A 21,449-nucleotide genomic window follows, 5' to 3' on the forward strand; every position below is an offset into this window, starting at 1 on the left:
CTAGCGCTGACGCTTCCAGAGCCCCGCGCAGACCCCGTCCCGGGAGCCCGAGTCCTGTCCCCGGGCCGAGACGCAGGCCGCCTCCCAGGCTCCCGGCCCGGGGCCGCGGAAGGATGGAGCCTGGGGACGTGGTGTCCGCCATGAGTCCCGGTGTCCGCCCCGCTTGTGGGCTTCCCCCGACCCGCTGCTGCGTCGCCCGCACTGCCCCTTTCTCTTCCCCGGCGGGCTGTGAGGTGGTCTCTGACCCCGTTCTCTCCCGGCCAGTGGGGTCCCTGCTAAGCAGGGAGTTGGGGAAGGGGTTTCGGGCGGCGGGGGGTGGGGGGCACCGGTAGGGTCTTACCAACCCTTGAGCGTGGTAGGCCAGAATAGGGCCTGGGGGGAGGCAGACCCAGGGCAGAAGGGAGCCGTTTGTTGGGGCAAATATTCCGCCATGAAGAGCGGGGGGGGGGTGGGGGTGGGGGTGCAGCTCTCCACTGGGCTCGGCAGCCGGACAGGGCGCTTTCCAAGAACCACCCGAAATGCTCCCCCAGAGCCTCCCAGCTGTCCACCGGCAACTTGGCACTGACCCTGCTGGCCTGGTGTGCCGCTGTCACTCTGGGCAGAAGGCCTGGATGGAGAACACGGAGTGCCAAGCCCCCCCGGCCTGGTCTGGCGGTGCGCCTCTTCCTCTGCTCCCTCCCCACACCAGTCCCGGTCTGCTCTGGCCCTCTCAGGCCTCCCACCCAGTTCCCCCGGCCCCAAGGAGCCCCCGCCAACAATCCCACCTGGCTCAGCTGCTCCAGCCCGCAGGCTGCCCCGTCGAGGCTTCCAGCCTCAGGATGCTGATCCCCTGGCCCCCCCAACCCAGGCCCATTCCAGACCTTGGCCCCAGCCGGGGCTTCCCTGCTCCCACAAAGCCCGCACCTCGGTCGCTTCCCTTCTAGCTCCGTAGGGTCTGCTGCCTTCAGCTCCCCCAGCCTGGGCCTCTGCGGTGCTGTCCCCATGACCCTGCTTCTTGCCGGCCCCCAGCGCCCAGTACTCACACTCCTCATCCCCCACCCCCCCAGGACCTGGGTCAGGCAGCCGCTGGGGCAGGGGACAGGTCCTGAGTGGGCGAGAACAGAGCCTGCTCGCTGGTCAGGGAGCTGGAGGAGCTCCACCCGGTGGAAGAGCAGGACTCGGGACCCCAACTGCCTACCCTTCCGCCGGAGCCTCTGGCGTCTGTCCCTTCTCTCGCTGCCGGCCCTCCTCGTCCCCAGCCCCCACGTGACCCCGCCCAGCAGGCCCTGCCCAGGCTGCTGCCACCGACCCACAGGCCCCGGGTCTGCACCCCAGGCTGGCGGCAGGACTGTCCTGACAGCGGGGACGGCCAGCCAGCTGGTTCTCTTCAGGGGCACGCACCTCCCCCAGCACCCCTCCCTGTAACCCGAGCCGCTCACAGCGCCTCCCCGTGCAGCCCCACTGGGCCCGAGGCCCCGACAGTGAATCCGCAGGCGCCATGGGCCTCGGGGCCTGCATGTCCTCAGCGGCGTCGGGGGCCCAAGTCCAGGCCCGCCGGCTGGAAGCTGTGCTGGGCGCCCTGTGCCTGCTGCCCGCGCTCCTGCTGCTGGCCCGGCTCGGGGCCCCTGCCGCCCGGTTGGGGGCCAGCGGGGCACAGGTGAGAGCGGGTGTGGCAGAGTCTGAGAGCCTGCGTGTCCCCCGGGGTGGGGGCGGGGGGGGGAAGCCAGCATCGGGCCTCCAGCTCCTCCCAGTCCGACCTGGGCTGTGGTTCGTAACCTTTTCCGGGCTGTGAAAGCAGCACGCTGGCCGGGCTGGAAACCGGCTGGAAACCCGAACTCGCAGAAAGACCAAGGGAGGGAATTTCAAGGCCCCCTGAAGCACGCACCCGCCTGCTTTCTTTAGTTCTTTCTCCAAGCTTTTCCAGACGGGGGCGTGGCCCTGCTGTGGCCCCACGTGCGCTCGCTTTCCTTGAAGGGGGCCGTCGCTGCGCCCGACCAGGCGCGTGTCTTCGCCACTCCAGGACCCGGTCCTCCGCCCCTCCAGGCGCCCCGCAGACGCCGCTACACGCTGACCCCAGCCAGGCTGCGCTGGGGCCACTTCAACCTCACCTACAGGTGTGACGGTGGCCCAGGACGGTGGGCGCAGGGGAGCTGCCCTAGCCCTGCCGCCACCCTTAACCTTAACCCCCATCCCAGGATCCTTTCCTTCCCGCGGAACCTGCTGAGCCCCAGCGAAACCCGGCGGGGCCTGGCTACCGCCTTCCGCATGTGGAGTGACGTGTCCCCCTTCAGCTTCCGAGAGGTGGCCCCTGAGCAGCCCAGCGACCTCCGCATAGGTGCGCGCCGTGCCCCCGCCCCCACCTGGCCCTGTGGCCCCCTCTCAGCCCTGTGCTCCCCCAGGCTTCTACCCGGTCAACCACACGGACTGCCTGGTGTCCACACTGCACCACTGCTTCGACGGCCCGACGGGCGAGCTGGCGCACGCCTTCTTCCCTCCGCACGGCGGCATCCACTTTGACGACAGCGAGTACTGGGTCCTGGGCCCCACGCGCTACAGCTGGAAGAAAGGTGGTGGCCTGGAGTCCTGCGGGGACCTCTGCACCAGGGCGGGCACAGCGGGAGGGCTTCGGGGGTGGAGGCAGCGATTTGGGGTCAAGGAGGGGAAGGGGGAGGCTGGGAGGAGGCCGTGGGCCTGGGTTCCAGGAGCCCTGAGCTCCCCCCACCCCCGCCCTGCTGCCGGGAAGACGGAGCTGGAGCTGCATTCCTGGGGACCGAGCTCACTGCCTCTGGAACATTCTTATCTTCCCATGGCTGTGCTGAGGGAGGCTCCACGGGCCGCAGCCCCGGCAGGCCATGGTCGGCAGAGTGGGGAGGGCTGGCCCGGGGCTCGAGGGGCTGACCCGCGGGCCCCGCAGGCGTCTGGCTCACCGACCTGGTGCACGTGGCGGCCCACGAGATCGGCCACGCGCTGGGCCTGATGCACTCGCAGCACGGCCGGGCACTCATGCACCTGAATGCCACTCTGCGCGGCTGGAAGACGCTGTCGCAGGACGAGCTGTGGGGGCTGCACCGGCTGTACGGTGAGTGCTGTGGGGGCCGGGCGGGCAGGCAGGCGGGCGGGAGGGAGGCCTAAGGCCAGGTCAACCTCCTGCAGGCTGCCTGGACCGGCTCTTTGTGTGCACATCCTGGGCCCGGAGGGGCTTCTGCGACACCCGCCGCAGGCTCATGAAGAGGCTCTGCCCCAGCAGCTGTGACTTCTGCTACGGTGAGGCCGCGGCCCCGCTGCTGGCCATCTCTGGCCGGAGGTGGGGCGGGGGGAGGGTGCCGCTGTGGCCCTCTATGAGCCTGGCCCCTCCCGCCGCTCTGCAGAGTTTCCCTTCCCCACCGTGGCTGCCACCGCGCCGCCGCCCAGAACCAAGACCAGGCTGGTGCCCGAGGGCCGGAACGTGACCTTCCGCTGTGGCCAGAAGATCCTGCACAAGAAAGGCAAAGTGTAGTGAGTGGCCCGGCCCTGTGCCCTCCCCACCGAGGGTGGGCGGCGGGGACCCAGGACCCCGCCCAGCCCGTGCCCTGCCCCCCGCAGCTGGTACAAGGACCAGGAGCCCCTGGAGTTCTCCTACCCCGGCTACCTGGCACTGGGCGAGGCGCACCTGAGCATCATCGCCAACGCCATCAACGAGGGGACCTACACGTGCGTGGTGCGCCGGCGGCAGCGCGTGCTCAGCACCTACTCCTGGCGGGTCCGAGTGCGCAGCTGAGCTGCCCGCGGGGCCGAGGCCGAGGCCGAGGCCGCTCATAAAGCACTTTCTCTCTGAAGTCTGCGCGCCTTTCTTGGGAGGGAGGGAGGCCAGCCTTGGGGCCTGCGGGGTGGGGCTGCTCGGCCTGTGCTCCGCTTCCTGTGGGGAGCCTGGGGCCAGGACACCCCAACTTCCCCACAGCTCCTTAGGGTGAGGATGCGGCCCTCAGAGGCCCGGGCCACGGCGGGCTTCTCCCGGAGAATTGGAGTAAGCGAACGTGCGAATGCGGCGCATCCCCAGGAGAGCAGGCTGAGCCCACGCAGCCCGGGGTCCCTGGCAGTGTCTTGGGGTTGCTCAGGGGCGCGGGAGGCAGGAAGACCGAGGAGGGCAGGCCGCTGTGCCCGCAAGGCCGCCAAAGGAGTGGGACGGGGGTTGGGGCAAGTGAGGCCTGAGAGCGAGGGCCGACACCGGAGTTGGGGGAGGAGCTGCTGGTGCCAACAGAAGGGACAGAGCGGAGCTGGTGGACACCCCGGGCAATGGCAAGCACCCCCTTGGCCGCAGCGACGCCCGGTCCTGCTAGACCAGGAGCCCGAGACCTGGCAGGCCAGGAAGAGCCCAGCCAGCACGGGGTCCGCGGCCGCCCTTCTTTCCCTGGCCTCCACCCAGAGCACGCGGGCAGGCCTCGTCCACTAGGGGCCAGCTGTGGAAGGACATGCCAGAGCTTTCCTCCAAGAACGTTTTACTGCCATCTTAAAACGTGTTAACAACTTTGTACAAAACCCACCGTAGCCAAGAGCTTGCACACCGGCTCTGAGGGGCCCGGGGCCATGGATGCCCTGACTGAGGGTCAGAAGGTGTGAAGCAGGAGCCTGAAGATTAAGAGTAGAAAAAACCCTGCCCCGATCTCACTCCACACTGAGGCCAGTCTGCCGGCGGCGAGCGCGGGACGCTGTGTGTCGAGGGTGCGCCGTCCGCACTGGCCTCTGATGGTCGCCCCCTCCACTCCCCGCACGGCAAGTCTGACACATTCGAAAAAATACAGCCTTTCCTTCCACAGCAAGAAAAATGTGGTTTAATTCTACAAATTTACAAGCCAAGACGAAATACAACGTGGAAAAGCGAACCAGGCGGGCAGCCTGAGACTCGAGGTGGAGACCCGCGTCCACGCCAGCCTGCGGCAGCTGCGTCCAGGCAGAGCAGGGCCTGGGTCTGGACCCGTGTGCTGCCTCCGGCACCCACCCTGGTCCCGGCCATGTCTTGCTGGGAGGCCCCCACGGGGCTGGAGTGGGCTCCGCGCCAGACCTCAGAACTTGAGGCTGAAGCCGGGGCCCGCAGCCGAGGCCCCCTGGCTGGTGGTCGTGAGGTGGAAGCCGGTCTCCTTCAGGTCGTCGTCGCCCTGGGGAGCAAGTGGCACTGTGGGGCCCCGGCCGGGCCGGCCTCGCCTCGGGGAGCCCCCACATCTTCCCTCCTCTGCCAGCCCGGCCCCTCACCAGCTGGCTGTACCCCAGGCCTCCCTCTGGGGGCCGTGGGCTTGTGCCACGCTTGACCCTTTGCTGCTCACTCTTGGCAGGCCACGTGGGGAACATCGAGGGGTCGATGGGGAGAGGGGTCTCTCGGAAATACTCATGTTTGAGGCCGTCCTCTGCACTGACTCTCCGCCCAGGGAAGTAGGTTAGGAACCTGGGGGAAGAAGAGCCCTTGGCGTTCAGCAGGGGGTGGGGGTGAGGGCACGGGGGAGGGGCTGCGCCCACAGGTTCACACACTTGTTCATGAGGTCAAAGCCCTGGTCTGACAGCAGCGCCCCAAAGCGTTTGCGGAGGTTGTTGTAGGGATACTCGGTGAAGGTCATCTTCTTGACTGCGGGGAGGTCATTGTAGCCGGGCCAGATCTTCTCACTGGGGGTACCCAGGTCCTGAGAGACAGACAGACAGGTCTCAGAAAGGCCCCCGGTCTGCACGGGAGGGTCCGGTCCCGGGTGCCAGCATGTACCAGGCGGGGCACTTGGCAGGCAGGAGCCACAGACGCACCTTAAACACTTTGTTGATCTGATCGATTTCCGACTTCCCAGGGAAAAGTGGCTTCTGGGTCAGCAGCTCCCCAAAGATGCAGCCCACCGACCACATGTCCACAGCTGTGGAGTACTCCTGGGGGGCCAGGGGTGCGCTCAGGGGGCTGCATGGGCGGCGAGCACAGGTCAGGTCCCCCAGCCCCCAACACTCACCTTGGCGCCAAGCAGCAGCTCCGGGGCACGGTACCACAGGGTCACCACGACAGGGGTGTAGGCCTTCAGAGGGGACCCATATTCCCTTGCCAGCCCGAAGTCCCCGACCTGAAAGGACCAAGGACTGTGGGCAGGACTGAGGCCCAGGTGTGGGCAGCCCTGAGGGGGAGCTGCGGGGACCCACCTTGAGGATGCCTGCGTGGCTGAGCAGCAGGTTGGAGGTCTTGAGGTCCCGGTGCAGGATCCAGTTATCGTGCAGGTGCTTCACGCCGCGCAGCAGCTGGATCATCAGGGTCTTCACCTCCCCTAGAGGGCAGCGGGGTCACGGCCCTGGGTCATCTGCCTGCCTCGGCAGCGACCAGGCTCTCCAGGGCACATCCGAACGCGCCTGGCTCAGCACAGCCCTGAGGGGCGCGCCTCAGTTACAGGGTCAGGGACATGCCTGCAGCCCAGGTGGCCCGAGGGTGGGCGGTTCCCGTTGGGGGACAGCAGCCAGAGGGCCACGGCTGCAGGAGTGACTCGGGGCCGTGCCCGCCATGCCACGGGCCCCACCTGGCAAGAAAGGCTGCTTCATGGTCTCCATCAGACTCTTGAGGTCGTGTTCCACGTAGTTCATCACGATGTAGATCTTGTCCATGTTGCTGCCCACAACGATTTCCTGAGAGACAAAAGCCAGTGGGTGGGTCACCTGGGGGTCCCCTCTCGGCCCCAGCCCCGTGACCGCGGACTCCTAGGGCCTAGACACATGCAGATAGCAGGGACCTGTTGGGGTCAGGTGTGGTAACCTTCAAGGGGCTGATGTGGCGGGGCCACGAAGACTCCGTTTTTGCACAACACAGGTGAGCGCGACCCCCAGGCTGCCCTTGGGCACAGGCCCGGGAGGCCTTACCCGGACTGTGACGATGTTGGGGTGCTGCGCCTTCAGGATGGTGTTGATCTCCCTCAGAGAGGTGATCGGAAAGCCCTCTTTCTCCTTCTCCATCTTCAGCCGCTTCAAAGCCACAATTTCATCTGAAAACAGTTGGGAGGCAGGTTGAGGACACCTCCTTCCACACATACGCACGTGGCTGGGACTCGGGAAGGGCTTCTTGTGCACAGGGAAGTCTTTTTTTTTTTAAATTAAATTAAATTAATTTATTTGACAGACAGAGATCAGAAGCAGGCAGAGAGGCAGGCAGAGAGAGAGGAGGAAGCAGGCTCCCCGCTGAGCAGAGCGCCATGTGGGGCTCGATCCCAGGACCCTGGGATCATGACCTGAGCCGAAGGCAGAGGCTCAACCCACTGAGCCACCCGGTGCCCCGAGAAGTCTTGTTTTAACGGATGTCTCACATCCGCACCAAGAGAAAAAGCCCAAACCTGAACGAAACACGAGGCCTATTTCCAAACCAGCTTTCCTCCCAAACAGGTGAGGGTTTCCCATCCTCTCTGACCCTGCTGTGGTTCGCCAGGAGACACCGCGAACCTCAACATCCCAACACAGAAACATTCGCCAGGGTCTCAGGATCTCAAGTGGCCTCCGAGTTTCCAAGACCCAGATGCGGTGCCAGGGAAGCTTCCAGGCCACGGCTCACGCACCTGTTCAGGTGCTAGCACTCGAAGTGGACTCCACACCCCTCCCTGGAGCCGAGGCACCTGCTGCCACAAGCAAGCAGCCGAGCCTCACGGTCAGGCTGACCTCTGGACTCCACAGACATCAAGGAGTCAACTGCTCAGGGGCCCGGGAGTCCTAAGCTGGTGCTCGCCAGGTAAGGCGAGGCCGTGACTGGGCATCTGTGGAGGGAAGACTCCCAGGAGGGTAGGAACCGTGTGTTCAATGACCTAGACTCTGAGGGTGCCAAGGGCGAGGATGGCCCGGGCTTGGATCTCAGTCCCTGCAAGCTCCCTGTGGCTTAGGCAGAACGCCCGGCCTGCCTCCCTCCCAGAGTCCTCGTGGGCCCAGCAAGACCGTGCAGGGGAAACATGCCAGGCCTGAGAAAGTGCGGTGGGAATGCCCAGTGCTCCTCAGGAGAGACTCCTTCCTGCCCGAGGAGAGGTTCCCTGTGCCGCCCTGCTCCTGCCCCACGTCTCCCTGCCCCACCCTGGGGGACCACGCGACACCGCACGCACCTGTTTTCTTGTCCTTTGCTCTGTACACCACCCCGTAAGTGCCTTCCTCGATCCTGTTCAGGCACTGGAACTCCTCCACGCTGCGACAACCCTGGAAGGAAGCAGGCCGTGAGGAGGCCGCGGCCGCGCTAACACCGGCACGGAGCTGGGGCAGCAGGCCCTGCCCCCAAGTGTCTGGGGGCGCTGCCCAGCGGCCCTCCCGCCCGGCTTCCTCAGTGAGCAGCGCTCCTGGATCAAGAAATAAAACCCCCTGCCACAAAACCTGGTCCCGGGAGCGCCCTCCTGAGCCCGGCCCGGTCTGCCTGCTCTGCGCTAAGATAACACCAGGGATGACACCGCCAAAGCCCCGGCACCTTGCCCTGTGTGGCAGGTGCCCACAGCAGAGGCCCCACTCTCAACCCCCAGCCCCGTCCGCCGTCGGCCAAGCCGAGCCAGCCCTAGGGCGCAGGGACGCCGGACCTGCAGGGCAGGGAGGTACTTGGGCAGCTCCTGTTTGAGTTCAATGGGTGACAAGGCGGGAGAGTCGGGCACAAAGTCGCCTTCGGTCAGGGCGCTGCTCTGTGGCGTGCCCTCGCCGGCTTCTTCCTCCCCTTCCTCACTTTCTCCGGAGTCTCGGTCAAATCGGGACTCTGGAACTTCAAACGTTAAACCCAACTGTGGAACCAGGAATAAGCAATGTCATCGTCCCTCTCGTGCTCTGGGGTGGGGTGGGGGCACCAAGTGCATGCCAGAGCCGCAGAGGCGACCCCAGATGTGTGTACCCCACCACTCTGGACAGAGGGCACTGGGGTCCGGGGGTTCACCAGCACAGCCGGGGGCCTGGGAGCCGCTGACCGGAGCCAGGGCTCAAAGGCGGCACAGCCGGGACTCGTCTCTCGGGCCGAGGGCCCAGCCCGGCTGCTGCGCCCCCTGCCGTGTCTAAGCCACGGGGATGCCGAGGACTCGGGGATGCCGGCCCTCCACGGTCACGAGCGGGTCTCTCAGGGAGCCGGCTGCCTGGGCCTCGGGCGAGGGGCGCGCACAGGAGACGGTGACCTGCGGGCTTTGGAAAGGGTCATGGAGCGGAGGGACCGCCTCGCGGGGCGCCGCTCACCGACCAGGACGCGGTTCTCGCTGCGCTCGCCGTCCCCGCTCATCTCGTCCTCACTCACGTCCTCTGCAAGACAGAGCGGGCGGCCGTCGCTCACACCTGCAGGCCCGGGCCCGAGGGTTCGGGCCCGGCCTCTTTCTAGGGCTCTTCAGACCCTCCACGGCACAAACAAGGGTCTGCTCTAGCTAACGAAAAGCAAGAACCGCTGTAAAAAAATCACTTTTGGGGCCTTATGGGAACCCCCGATACCAAAGCATTTTCCATTTGGGAGTATTTTTGATCCGAGGGCGCCAGTGATCCCTCCGAAGCCTGAAGAGACCGTGGGAGCCCTGCGCCTCCTCACCGGCCGACTGTCCCGACGCGTCCTCGGAGTTGCTGCCCGTCTCCTCCTCCTCCTCCTCCTCCTCCTCCTCCTCCGACTCTTCGCTGCTGCTGCCCTCCTCCTCCTCCTCCTCCTCCTCTTCCTCCTCCTCCTCCTCTTCCTCCTCCGAACCTGACCCCGACTCGGCTGTGGGAAGAAAGCAGCTGAAGCGCACAGCGGGGACGAGTGCCCCCGGCGCGGCCGCGGAGCCGGCGCTCACCTGACGAGGACTCGGCAGAGCTGGTTTTCCTCTCGCTGTCGCTGACGTCCTGCAGGTCGGACAGCAGGTCTCGCTCCTCCGTCTTCTCTTCTTTCACTTAGAAACAAACCATCAAAGTTGAACGCGGGACGCGTCTGACCACAAACAAGACCCGACAGCACCTTTCCTGCGGAGGCCGACGGGGGCCTGGGTGACACGCGGCCCCCCACGGAGCGGCAGGACAGCTCTCGACCCCCCTACGAGGGGCTCCGACACATACAAGCTCCACACTAACAACGGGCCCACCGTGGGCTCCGGGAGTCCTACAGCCCATCTCACTGCACAACAAAAGCACGTTTTCGTGACGTCTTCGTTTGCCGAGAGCCAGGCCCCGCGCCCGCACCTGGCTTCCGGCCGTCGGTCAGCTCGAACCTCTCTCGGGGCGGCCGCAGCGGGCTGCGGCTCCAGTGGCCGGCTTTCACCTTGTCGCCGTAGTCCTCCCTCATCGCTCGGTGATGTGCGGACACTGGGGCACAAAACACAGCGGGAGGCGGGGCTGGCGGCACCCTCTCCAGCAGGGCCCTGCCCCGGTCGGGTCTCAGCCGCTCCCCTGCCGGTGGTGACGCAGAACGTGTGCTCATAGCTCTGGTGACAGAGGCTGGAGGCTGTCCCTGAGGACCCACAAGGACCTTCCAGACTCCCCTCCATTGGTCAGAAAGGAAGGGGCCACGACCCACCTTTCAAGCCTGTGCCGGGCCAGTGTGGGCAGCAGAAACGGCGGCCCAGCGCCGGGCCCGGGAAGGCCCCGCCACGCACCCTCGCTGCACACCTCAAGTGCCCACGGCCTTCCTGGGCCAGGGACCGCACGGTCAGGCTCAACTGCTGAGCCCCAGGGCCTGCCCCCGTGTCGCATGGCCACCGGCCAGAGCACCTCGTCCCTCAGTGTCACTCGCGCGGCCCTGAGCTCAGCCGGGAGCAGCACCCCAGCCACAAGGCGCGCCCGCCCCCACCTTCCCTGCGGGCCTCGCGCTCCTTGCGCCGCTCCTCGGCCCGCCGCTCCCGCTCCTTCTGCTCCCGCTGCTCCTTCTGCTGCTCCCGCATCTTCCGCTCTCGCTCCCGCTTCCTCTCCAGCTGCTCAAGGCGGTCCCTGTAAGGGGCACAGGCCGACGCTCTCTCCAGTTTCCCTTTCTGACCCCAAGTGCTTTCTGTTCAAATTTAGAAATTGCCCATTTAGGTTATTCAAACCATAAAAGGCTTTCTCAAAGCCACCAATATCCAGAGCACACGTCCTGACAGATGCGAGAGAACCAAGCAAGGGGTGCCTGGGGGGCGTGCAGTCGTTGAACCTCAGACTCTTGATCTGGGCTCGGGTCATGACCTTGGGGTCAGGAGACTGAGCCCCGCGAAAGGCTCCATGGTCGGTGCAGAGTCTGCTGAGCTCCCTATCTCTGCACCCCCCCCCCGTTTGTACACTTTCTCTCGCTCAAATAAAAGTTTTTTGTAAAACATTTGTATCGATTTGACAGAGACTGAGAGGTTGAGAGAGGGAGCCCACGCACAAGCAGCAGAACAGCAGGCAGAGGGAGAGGACCCAGCAGGCTCCCCACCAAGCAGGGAACCCGACGTGGGGCTTGATCCCAGGAAGCCAGAATCATGCCCTGAGCTGAAGAGGGAGGCTTCACCGAATGAGCCACCCAGGCGCCCCTCAAATGAATAGAGTCTTTAAAAAAGAAGAAGAAAGGGGCGCCTGGGTGGCTCAAGGGGTTAAAGCCTCTGCCTTTGGCTCGGGTCATGACCTTCGGGGCCTGGGATTGAGCCCCGCATTGGGCTCTCTGCTCGGCGGGAGCTTCCCTTCCTCTCCCTCTGCCTGCCCCTCTGCCTACTTGTGATCTCTGTCAAATAAATGAATGGAGTCTTTTAAAAAGAAGAGGAGGAGGAGGAGTTAGAAAGCCAATGCCGGCAGATGAGCCCAGTGCTCCGGACGCCGGTCTGGCGGGCCTGCTAGGCGTGGCCGGCAGCACAGCTTGCATCCACCTTTATGGCGGTCTAGGTCTTCAGGGGCGACAGCGAGGATGGACGAGTCCACCTGCGGAAGGTGTGGAGGATCTGGACGCAGGCCTGGGCCCTGTGGCTCCTCCTCACTGGATTCTGTGGCAGACGGACCCCCGGCTGATCCGCCAGCCCAGCAGGCACAAGTGTGGCATGTGAAGGGCAGTGGGCAGAAGCTGCTTCATGAAGGCGGCGAGTCACCAAGGACCACACGCGCGGCCTGCCCCACAACACAGGCAAACAGTGCAAATGGGCCAGATGCAGTAAACTTTCATGTCCCTACAGTTATGTCCAAATATAAAAGAGCCAGTACGTTGAAAAAGAAGAAAGTGCGCACCAGTATACTCAAACGGAAATGAGCACAAACAATGGCGAAAACGGAACAAGGCTCACGGCCCAGTCCCCGGGCCTGTGCTGACTCTGGGGCCCATCCGAGGGCCCTGCTGCAGAAGCCCGGGATTCTAGGAACTATTCTTAAGTGCCCGAGTCCAAACTGTTGGGAGATAAAAGCTGTAACATAACAGGAGATCCAACCAGAGAATTCCATTTCTCATAAACTTATGAAGTCGTGCAACGACTTTACAAGCTAGTTCCAAAATACGCCCATCGCCTGCCCCACGAGCCTGATTCTTTGTGTTTGGGATTCTGTGGATATTCCTTCTGCTTTCTTTGGTTTGAGTCTGCCTGTCTCTTCTGCTAAGGGTAGAGGCTCGGCTGCTGACCTGACAACTTCGCTGTTCTCAGTGCCTAAAAGCCAAAACATTTCACTCCATGCACAGCCTTTTCTGCATCACTAACTCTGGGCATCCTGCTTCTGTTTTCATTCAGTTCAAAATGTTGTTTTTTCTTCTTCCAGTAGGTTTCATGCTCAGGGAGATGCCCAACGTGCGGCTTGAACTCACGACCCCGAGACCAAGACCTGAGTTGAGATCAAGTTGGAAGCTTGACCGACTGAGCCCCCAGGCACTTGTGTGTTTCCTTTTGATTTATTTGGGCCATAGGTTATTCAGAAAAGGACTGTGGGATTTCTAAACATTTGAGGATTCCCTCAAGTTTGTTTCTTTGTGTTGATTTCTACTTTAACCCTTTTGTGGGAAGAGGGTATACTTTGTACGACCTCAGTTCTCAGATCTGAAACCTGCTGTGTGGCCCACGCAGGATCCACGCGGCACGACCTTCCCTTTCCGAGTGTGTAGCCTGCAGCTGGCAGTGGGGCGCCACGTGCAAGGTCAGTGAGACCGAGCCCGTGCAGGCCACTGTCGGGATGTTTTACATCCTTTTCTCTGGTTGTTCTGCCAACACGGACAACATGGTATTGAAATTGCAACTGGCACTGACGAACGACCCACTTCTCCCGTCAGCGGTCAGGCACGTACACGTTTGCTGCCATCACTCCCTTCTGCTGTACGGACGCTTCTGTCCTCGGGAAGCCCTGTGTCGGCGCTGGTCTGACTTCTGTCAGGTAACTGATGTCTCGCCTGAGCCACCTGCGCTCTGCAGCTGCTGTGGGTGTGGGATATCTCTGTCCGTATGTTTACTTTTGACTTATTTTTGTCCTGGACTAAGAGGTTCTCTTTATAGACAATGTACTGGATCTTGCTTTGCTGTCGAAGAACCTCTCCTCTGGGGTACACAAACCATTCCACGTTTCACGTAATTATGGATTTGGCTGAATTTGCTTCCTGTTACTCTTTGAATTTTACGCCTTCCGTCTTTTTGGTTTAAGTAAGGCTCTCCAGAAAACCCTGCCGAGTCCCGTTTGCACTAGTCAGTCCCGCTCTTCGTGGCTGCTCCAGGATGGGCAGCGCGCATCTTCTCAGACTGACTTCATCCCAGGGAATGCCGGAGCCCCGTGCAGAACGGCTCGGGCCCTCCCTGTTCTCCGTGCAGCCCACACGCGCGGGGTCACACCACAGCATTTCACCCATCACTGTTTCATGCAGTTGTGTCTCTTATGGAAACTAAGATGTGAGAAGAAACATTTGTAGATTCTGTTACGTCAACCCGAGCCTTTACCATTTCCAGTGCTCGTCTTTTCTTCCTGAAGTTGATACCTTCTGCTGTCATTTCCACTCAACATGAAGGTCTTCCTGGAGTATTTAAGGCAGGTCTTGTTAATAATGAATTCCACTGGTTTATCTTTCTTATTCCCCTCACTTTGGAAGAAGAATTTTGCTGGACACAAAATTCCTGGTTGTCAGGCTTTCTTTCGGCAGTGGGGCCTGCCACGCCACCGCCTTCTGACCCCCACTGACTCTGAGAAGTCAGCCAGCAATCGCACTGAAGCCCTCCTTCTATGTAGATTTTTCTCCTGCTTCCTTTCAGGATTTTTCTCTGGCTTTCACCAGTTTCACTGTCATGTCACTCTATGAATCCTACTTGGGGTACTGAGCTTCTAGGATGTGTAGATAAATGCTTGTCATCAAATCTGGGACGTTCTTGGGCATTGTTTAAAGAAACATCTTCGTGCTGCTTCGCTCTTCTCTCCTGGGACTGCCAATTACATGGGTGTGGGCAGAACAGACGCTGCCCCACAGATTTTTTTTTTTTTTTTTAAAGATTTTATTTCTTTATTTGGCAGAGAGAGATCACAAGTAGGCAGAGAGGCAGGCAGAGAAAGAGAGAGAGGAGGAAACAGGCTCCCTGCTGAGTAGAGAACCCGATGCGGGACTCGATCCCAGGACCCTGAGATCATGACCTGAGCCGAAGGCAGCGCCTTAACCCACTGAGCCACCCAGGCGCCCAGATTTTTGTTTTTTAAAGATTTATTTATTTATCTGACAGACAGAGATCACAAGCAGGCAGAGAGGCAGGCAGAGAGAGGAGGAAGCAGGCTCCCCGCGGAGCAGAGAGCCCGATTTGGGGCTCGATCCCAGGAGCCTGGGATCATGACCTGAGCCAAAGGCAGAAGCTTTAGCCCACTGAGCCCCCCAGGCGCCCCAAGTCCCACAGATCTTTGAGGCTCTGTTCATCCTTTGTTAATTCTCTCCATTCTTCAGAAAGCCTAATTTCTATTGCTCCATTTCAAGTTCCTTGCTAATGTGGAACACTCAGTTTCTACTGACGCTTTTCTTCCTTCATACAGAGTCACACTTTCCTATTTCTTTTATGTCTTAAAACCTTTTGTTGAAAACTGGACATACTTCAGGGGCGCCTGGTGACTCAGTGGGTTAAAGCCTCTGCCTTCAGCTTGGGTCATGGCTTTGGGTCCTGGGATGGAGCCCCCCCACCCCCGTCAGGCTCTCTGTGCTGTGGGGAGTCTGCTTCCCCACCTCTCTCTGCCTACTTGTGAAATTTGTTGAATAAATAAATAAAAATCTTAAGAAAAAAAAAAAGAAAGAAAGAAAACTGGACATATTTCAGGGGCACTCTAACAAAATCTTTTTTTTTTAAGACGCTGAGTGAGTGAGAGACAGAGCGCGCGCGCACACATGCAGGGGAAGCAGCAGGCAGAGGGAGAGGCAGACTCCCCGCTGAGCAGGGAGGCCAACGCAGGGCTTGATCCCATGACCCTGGGCTGAAGGCAGACAGTTAACCGACTAAATGACCCAGCCGGCCCTCTAACAAAAATCTTAAAGAGAAAGAAAGAAGAGAGAGAAAACTGGACATTTCGGGTAACACATTGTAGCAAGTCTGGATTCTCATTTTTCCTCTTAGTTGCTGTTTGGTAACACGCTGTGCTAATCTGTGAACTCCGTCTCCCGTCTCCCGACTAGAGTGCGGCCACTGCTCTTTTTTTCTGATACGTTTTTTATTTTCAAGCTTGGCTTCCTTGGGTCACCGCTGTGTGTGCACAGCTGCGCGGTCAGCCCATCCTAAACAGAGTCAGTGCAGAGCCGGGCAAACGTGGGGGATTCACATGCTCGCCATGAACCTGGCCACAAAGCTCCGCTCACCTCGTGATCGCCGACCTTCACCTGAAGACTCTGTTTGCCTCGTCCCACACCACCTCCACGAGAACAAAGGCTCTTCTCATACCTGTCTCAGTTCTCTCAGTTCACCCCTTCGCCCTGAATGTCCGCAATATCCCCCCTCCGACTTCTCCCTTCCTTGTAGCAGGCCAGCCACCAAGCTTTCTCTGGAAATGACCTCAAGAGACAGAGGTGGCCCTCTTATTCATATCTGGCCCTTATGAACAGATCTGGGGTTATACAGATGCTTTCCTCTAGGAATCTGAGCCCACAGAGGTATACTTGGAGACAAAGGTCCAAGAGTCTGGTGTCTCAGCTCCCAGGCCTTTGGATTTCCCTTTGTTTTGTTTGAAAGAACTGCAGTGTAACCTGCAGTCTACAGTCTTTCAGAGAACCCCGAGCGATGTGTTCCCTTAGTTTTCCTGGCTTAGGCCACCTAGAACAGAGCTTGGTACAGACCATGCACTCCGTAAGTACTTCTGCAGAGATCACCCTTAACCAGACTTCTCTTGGGTGTAGAACTCCTATACGTGCACTGGGCTATCTCCGAGAGAGAGAGCACCCCCGCCCCGTCCTCTCAAGAGGCGTACCCCACCCTGACGCATCAAGCTCAGAGTATTTACAGCTCCTCCTGCTCCATCACCAGCTGAGAGGCCCAGGAAGATCCCTTCTCCCTCCTCCATCTTCCTTCCCCTCTCCACGGTCAGGCGTTTGGCCCCAAAACTTCATTCCTTTGTCTGAATTCCTATCACACACCCAGCTCCTGCCAGCAATGCCCCTTCCTTCAGGTCCACATCACACTCTTACACGGAATCTCAGGCAACTGCTGGCCTGGCCTGGCTCCTGAGCACCTTCCCCAGCAGCTTCCACCCGGAGAAACCGACACCCAGAGTTCCATTCCCTTCATGATCTTTTCTCAGGAAGATTCACACCTATTTCTGTCTTTGGGGTACAGTAAAAACTTAATCCCAGGGTGCCTGGGTGGCTTAGTGGGTTGAAGCCTGTGCCTTCAGCTTGGGTCATGATCCCAGAGTCCTGGGATCGAGCCCCATATCGGGCTCTCTGCTCCGCGGGGAGCCCGGCCCCCCCCACCCTCTCTGCCTGCTTGTGATCTCTGTCTGCCAAATAAATAAATAAAATCTTTAAAAAAAAAGAATCACCTTAATCCCTTCAGGACAAATCTCTTGACAAGCACCACCCCAGGTTCACTGCACTGGGACTCTGGGCCCATAAACCACTTCCGTGTCACATCTGGGTTATGCTGCCAGGTCACTATGTGTCAAGATGGTCTCTTCTGCCACTCTGACAGCCTGCTATCCCCAGGAGCGCTCCGTTTGGGCTCCTTAAAAATGTGTCCCCTCACCTCTCCCTTCTGGAGTGCTCCCGGGCCATCTCCCTCCTCTTCTGCCTCTCCCACTCCCGACGAGCCTTGTCCTGCTCCTCTCGGTGCCGCTTCCGGCGCTCGTGCTCTCGCTCCTTGTCCTTTGCTCTGGCATGCTTCCCTAAGGAGAAACAAAGGGTCACGCAAAGGGGCCCAATTCCCAAAACATAATGTGCAAATACACAGTGAAGAGAAGCATTTTAATGAATGACGTGGAGCCTCCAAGTCAGGGGGAGATAAGGTGGTGGCCACTGAAGAGAACTGTAACTTCACCCTGCCCTTCACCTTTCTGTATTAAACAGCCTACGACTGGATGACAGCTGAGCCCTGAACACAGGGCGGGGGCACACGCGCCCCGACGCAGCCGGAAACCCAAGGGTGAGTATGAGTCCTGAGCACTCGACTACGAACAGCCTACTGCCGACCAGAGGCTTTACTGACGACGTGTCTTCTGTGTCACATGTGTTCCCTACCGTACTCTAACAACTGCATGAGCTACATCCAAGAGATTACTGTCGGAGAAACAAGGAGGGAAAGGGCATTTACGGCACCGTCCTGCAGTTACTAGGAAACATCCATGGACAGGCGGACCACGGAGTTCCAGCCCGTGCTGTTCAAGGGTCAGCTGTACACCAGTTCTGTAATTAAGCACCACCACCAGCATCGTTCGTAAAGAACACAGGACAGAGCTCAGCTCCTGGTGGATTTCCATCTTGTGTGACAAACCACGCACATCAACTGCTTTTGTAACAATGACACCTAAAGCTGGTGCCGGGGCCATGTTTCCCAACACCCTAAGAACCCTTAATAATGGTGGGAGACCAAACTCATTGGGACTTGATCAAAGATCTTTCTTTCTTCAGGTAATTCAACACTGGATCGCTATAAAAAATACATACAAATCCCCTACATTTGTCGAATTAACATAGTATTACATTTAAACGAACTAACCCACAACAATGTAAGAAGGAGAAAAAGACACCAGAAGAAAAATGATACAGCTATTTGGAATGATCTATAATAAATTTAGGCTTTCAGCTAAAATTTTTACTTTCTCTTCTCTTTCAACTGTCCTCTGGATGAATCAGCAGACCGTGATCCAGGAAACACACCACACCTGAACATGGTACCAAAAAGAAGTAAAGGTAAAAACAAGAAAAACTTCTGTACCCCCTTCTGCTGAATGGCTACGATGCCTACGTTTCTCTTTCCTCTTTTCATCTTTCCTGTGATGAGCCTTTTCTTTCCGAGACACTTGCTGCGGAGGTTTGATAGCCAAAGAGTCATCCTCCTCGCCTCTGAAATACACGACAGCATCACATCATGCTCGAGAGTCACGCGGGGAGGCGGGGTGCTGCGGAGCTCCTCCGCCCCAGAGACGCACCCTTCAGAGCACAGGAGTTCCATCTGACCCACCATTTGAAGCACTGTTAGCTATTAAACTTAAGCCAAAACGGATTATCAAATACAGACTCAGATCAGAAGTGTAAGTGAAAAATCCACATCCACAGGGAACAGTCCGTCCCAGGGAAGCTAAGGGGGCGATGGACATGTTCATTACCGTGACCACGACCGCACAAGTACGGACAAGTACCTGAAACCGCACACTCCGCGTATACATACGTACACACCTTATCGTTTTCGTCTCAGTAGAGGTGTTAAGATACAGGCATCACAATCTTAAGAAAGCTTAATGACCCCAGAGGGCCCCTCAACAATATCTTCAGCCGCCTGCATGACTGGAACCCCAGAAGACTTGATCTAGGTCTCTGTACCTTACTTCCCGGTCACGCTGGCTTTAACTCTCTGATGATGGATCATTTGGTGCTGACCATGTGTACAAGAACGAATCAAAAATATAAATAAAAATCCCTACAAATAAGTGAACAAATGAATAAATGTAGCTTGTGGTTGGCGTGAGCTTAACTGAAGGCGGAGTGCGAGAAAAGAGATACACACGCGGCGAACTCTCCTAAGACGGGTGAGGAGGCGGCGATCACACAGAGTCCGCCTCGACTGGGAGCCACACCTGAGGTCACGGCTACAGACGTTTCCCAAGTAACGCGGAGAAGAGCCCAAGGGGCCCCCAGCCCGGTGGTGCGACCCAGCCCGCCCGAGCGAAGAGCACGTGCGGCCTGGCCCGTCCTCCTGGCCGAGCCCCTCGCCCCCACCTGTCTTCCATGGAGTCCTCTCGTCGGTACGGGGAGTTCCGGATCGTGATCTCCATGCGGTGGTCCCTCAGCTCCCCTTCCTCCAGGGAATCCCGCTTGGAATCGCGGTCATCGGACTAAAGCAAGGAGAGAGTCGCTCCCTGTCAGGGACGGTCGTCCCGGCGGCAGCCCGTCTCCGGCCCCGTCTCCCGCCCGCTCCCGTCCGCTCCGAGGGCCGCGCCCCTGCCCGCCGGCGCTCGCGGAGCCGAGGGGCTCTGCAAACCCGGCCTGACCCGGGAAGTCGGGGCCAGCGCGGCGCCGCAGCGACTCCACTGCAGGCCGAGCGGCCCGGGTCCGCGCGCCCGACCGCGGCCACACGCGCCCCGCGCCCGGCTCCTCCGGCCGCCGCCGCACGCACGGGAGGGGACGAAGACGAAACGTTCAGCCCAGGGCGGCCCGCGCGGACGGAGCGCGCCGCGGTGTCCGGCGCACGAGCACCGCGGGGCGAGTCCGCCGCGCCTGGACGCAGGCTCTGGGCTCGCGCCTGCACGTCTTCGCCGGGCTCGGCCGGGCGCGCCCCGGAGACCGCGGGGTCCGCACGCGCTGCTCCCGCGGGACAACGAGCGCAGAGAACCGACGTCTCGGGACACGTCGCACCGGGCGGCTCACGTTTTTCAGGCGCTTGATCTCCGCCTTCTCCTCCTGCTCCTTCCGCCGCTTCTTCTCCTGCAGGATCTCATCTAACGTCTTCACCTTCCAGGAGTCCTTCTCATCCCCCATTGGCGTGAGGGCGCTGCGGGGGCACGGCCGGCGCGTCAGGTCGCGGCGCCCCGACTCCGGCCCCGGCCCCGGCCCGTCAGGACGCGGCGCCCCGACTCCGGCCCCGGCCCCGGCCCGTCAGGACGCGGCGCCCCGACTCCGGCCCCGGCCCCGGCCCGTCAGGACGCGGCGCCCCGACTCCCGGCCCCGGCCCCGGCCCGTCAGGACGCGGCGCCCCGACTCCGGCCCCGGCCCCGGCCCGTCAGGACGCGGCGCCCCGACTCCGGCCCCGGCCCCGGCCCGTCAGGACGCGGCGCCCCGACTCCGGCCCCGGCCCCGGCCCGTCAGGACGCGGCGCCCCGACTCCGGCCCCGGCCCCGGCCCGTCAGGACGCGGCGCCCCGACTCCGGCCCCGGCCCCGGCCCGTCAGGACGCGGCGCCCCGACTCCGGCCCCGGCCCCGGCCCGTCAGGACGCGGCGCCCCGACTCCGGCCCGGCCCCGGCCCGTCAGGACGCGGCGCCCCGACTCCGGCCCCGGCCCCGGCCCGTCAGGACGCGGGCGCCCCGACTCCGGCCCCGGCCCCGGCCCGTCAGGACGCGGCGCCCCGACTCCGGCCCCGGCCCCGGCCCGTCAGGACGCGGCGCCCCGACTCCGGCCCCGGCCCCGGCCCGTCAGGACGCGGCGCCCCGCCCCCGCCCCGGCCCGGCCCGCGCCGCCGCCGACACACAGCCCCGCGGGGGCAGCGCCGCCCGCGCTCGGACCGCCGTCGCCGGGGCATCCCCGACGGCCCGCGGCGCGCCCTCGCCCCGGTTACCTCTCCGCCAGAGCTCACGGCAGCCCCGCCGGGGGCTCCATGAGACCCTCCGCGCGCACCGGGCCGGCCGTCGGGAGGGTCCGGGAGCCGGGCTGGGGCGCTGCGACGCGGCCGCGACGCCGGGACCCTCGCCGCCGGGGCTCAGCCGCCACGAGCCGGGGTTCGGGCCCGACGCCGCCTCAACCCCAGCTCCGCGCGGGGCGACGAGGCGGGAAGCGACGCCCGGACGGAGAGGCCAGGGAGCTGGCCGCGCCCGCCGCTCGTTCCGGCCCTCCGCCACTCACCCCTGCACCGCTGCCGCCGCCGCCGCCACCGCCGCCGCCGCCGGTCCCGGAGCCTGAGGAGAAACAGCGCCCGGCGCGCGCCAGCAGCGTCGCCACTTCCTGCGCCGGCGCCGGCGGATGACACACGGGGGCGGAGCCCGCCGCCGGCTCCCGACCGAGGGCATCCGGCGCGCGGGTGGCGTCACTTCCGTCCTGGAATTCCCGCGGCCGTTCCGCGCGCCCAGCCCCCGGCCCGCCCCTGTCCCGCCCGGCGCCAGGCCGGCCTGCGTGGTTTCGGGGGCCACAGAGACCGGGAAGGGGGCGGGAAGGTAGGCGCCCGCACTATGCCGCCCAGATCGGGCACCAAGAGGGCTCCTGGGGCCGGGCCTCCCCCGCTTCTCTCCGTCGCGCGGACTGCGGGCGCCCGCG

The 21,449-nt window shown here is 61.9% G+C and overlaps 2 protein-coding genes across 6 annotated transcripts; one reads left to right on the forward strand and one right to left on the reverse strand.

The window, feature by feature from the left end:
• Positions 1 to 487: 487 nt before the first annotated feature.
• On the forward strand, positions 488 to 3,794 carry MMP23B (matrix metallopeptidase 23B). 2 transcript variants are annotated; one of them, XM_013050383.2, is made up of 8 exons: positions 488 to 1,636; positions 1,882 to 2,093; positions 2,175 to 2,314; positions 2,379 to 2,546; positions 2,894 to 3,058; positions 3,133 to 3,243; positions 3,348 to 3,474; positions 3,562 to 3,794. In XM_013050383.2, the coding sequence occupies exons 1-8, from the start codon at positions 1,478 to 1,480 to the stop codon at positions 3,734 to 3,736; spliced, it is 1,257 nt and encodes a 418-aa protein (XP_012905837.2). In that variant the 5' UTR covers positions 488 to 1,477; the 3' UTR covers positions 3,737 to 3,794. The 2 variants fall into 2 exon arrangements, with proteins under 2 accessions (XP_012905837.2, XP_004781399.2); XM_004781342.3 differs by having other exon boundaries at positions 495 to 1,636; positions 1,954 to 2,093.
• Positions 3,795 to 4,605: 811 nt separating this feature from the next.
• LOC101676420 (cyclin-dependent kinase 11B) lies at positions 4,606 to 21,169 on the reverse strand. 4 transcript variants are annotated; one of them, XM_045063537.1, is made up of 20 exons: positions 21,042 to 21,169; positions 19,853 to 19,976; positions 19,205 to 19,320; positions 18,204 to 18,331; positions 17,016 to 17,154; positions 10,703 to 10,839; positions 10,096 to 10,218; positions 9,714 to 9,809; positions 9,476 to 9,640; positions 9,136 to 9,198; positions 8,502 to 8,677; positions 8,043 to 8,133; positions 6,826 to 6,947; positions 6,489 to 6,594; positions 6,121 to 6,242; positions 5,937 to 6,044; positions 5,743 to 5,859; positions 5,479 to 5,627; positions 5,277 to 5,395; positions 4,606 to 5,111 (listed from the first exon to the last, which is right to left on the reverse strand). In XM_045063537.1, exons 2-20 carry the CDS (start codon positions 19,961 to 19,963, stop codon positions 4,621 to 4,623), a joined length of 2,679 nt encoding a protein of 892 aa, XP_044919472.1. In that variant the 5' UTR covers positions 19,964 to 19,976; positions 21,042 to 21,169; the 3' UTR covers positions 4,606 to 4,620. The 4 variants fall into 4 exon arrangements, with proteins under 4 accessions (XP_044919472.1, XP_044919473.1, XP_044919475.1 ...); XM_045063538.1 differs by lacking the exon at positions 21,042 to 21,169 and adding an exon at positions 20,758 to 20,979; XM_045063539.1 differs by having other exon boundaries at positions 4,879 to 5,111; positions 5,206 to 5,395.
• Positions 21,170 to 21,449: the final 280 nt, after the last annotated feature.

This window comes from Mustela putorius, unplaced genomic scaffold (genome assembly GCF_011764305.1).
Source record: "Mustela putorius furo isolate JIRA1106 unplaced genomic scaffold, ASM1176430v1.1 tig00003853_pilon_pilon_pilon, whole genome shotgun sequence".
Lineage (NCBI taxonomy): Eukaryota > Metazoa > Chordata > Mammalia > Carnivora > Mustelidae > Mustela > Mustela putorius.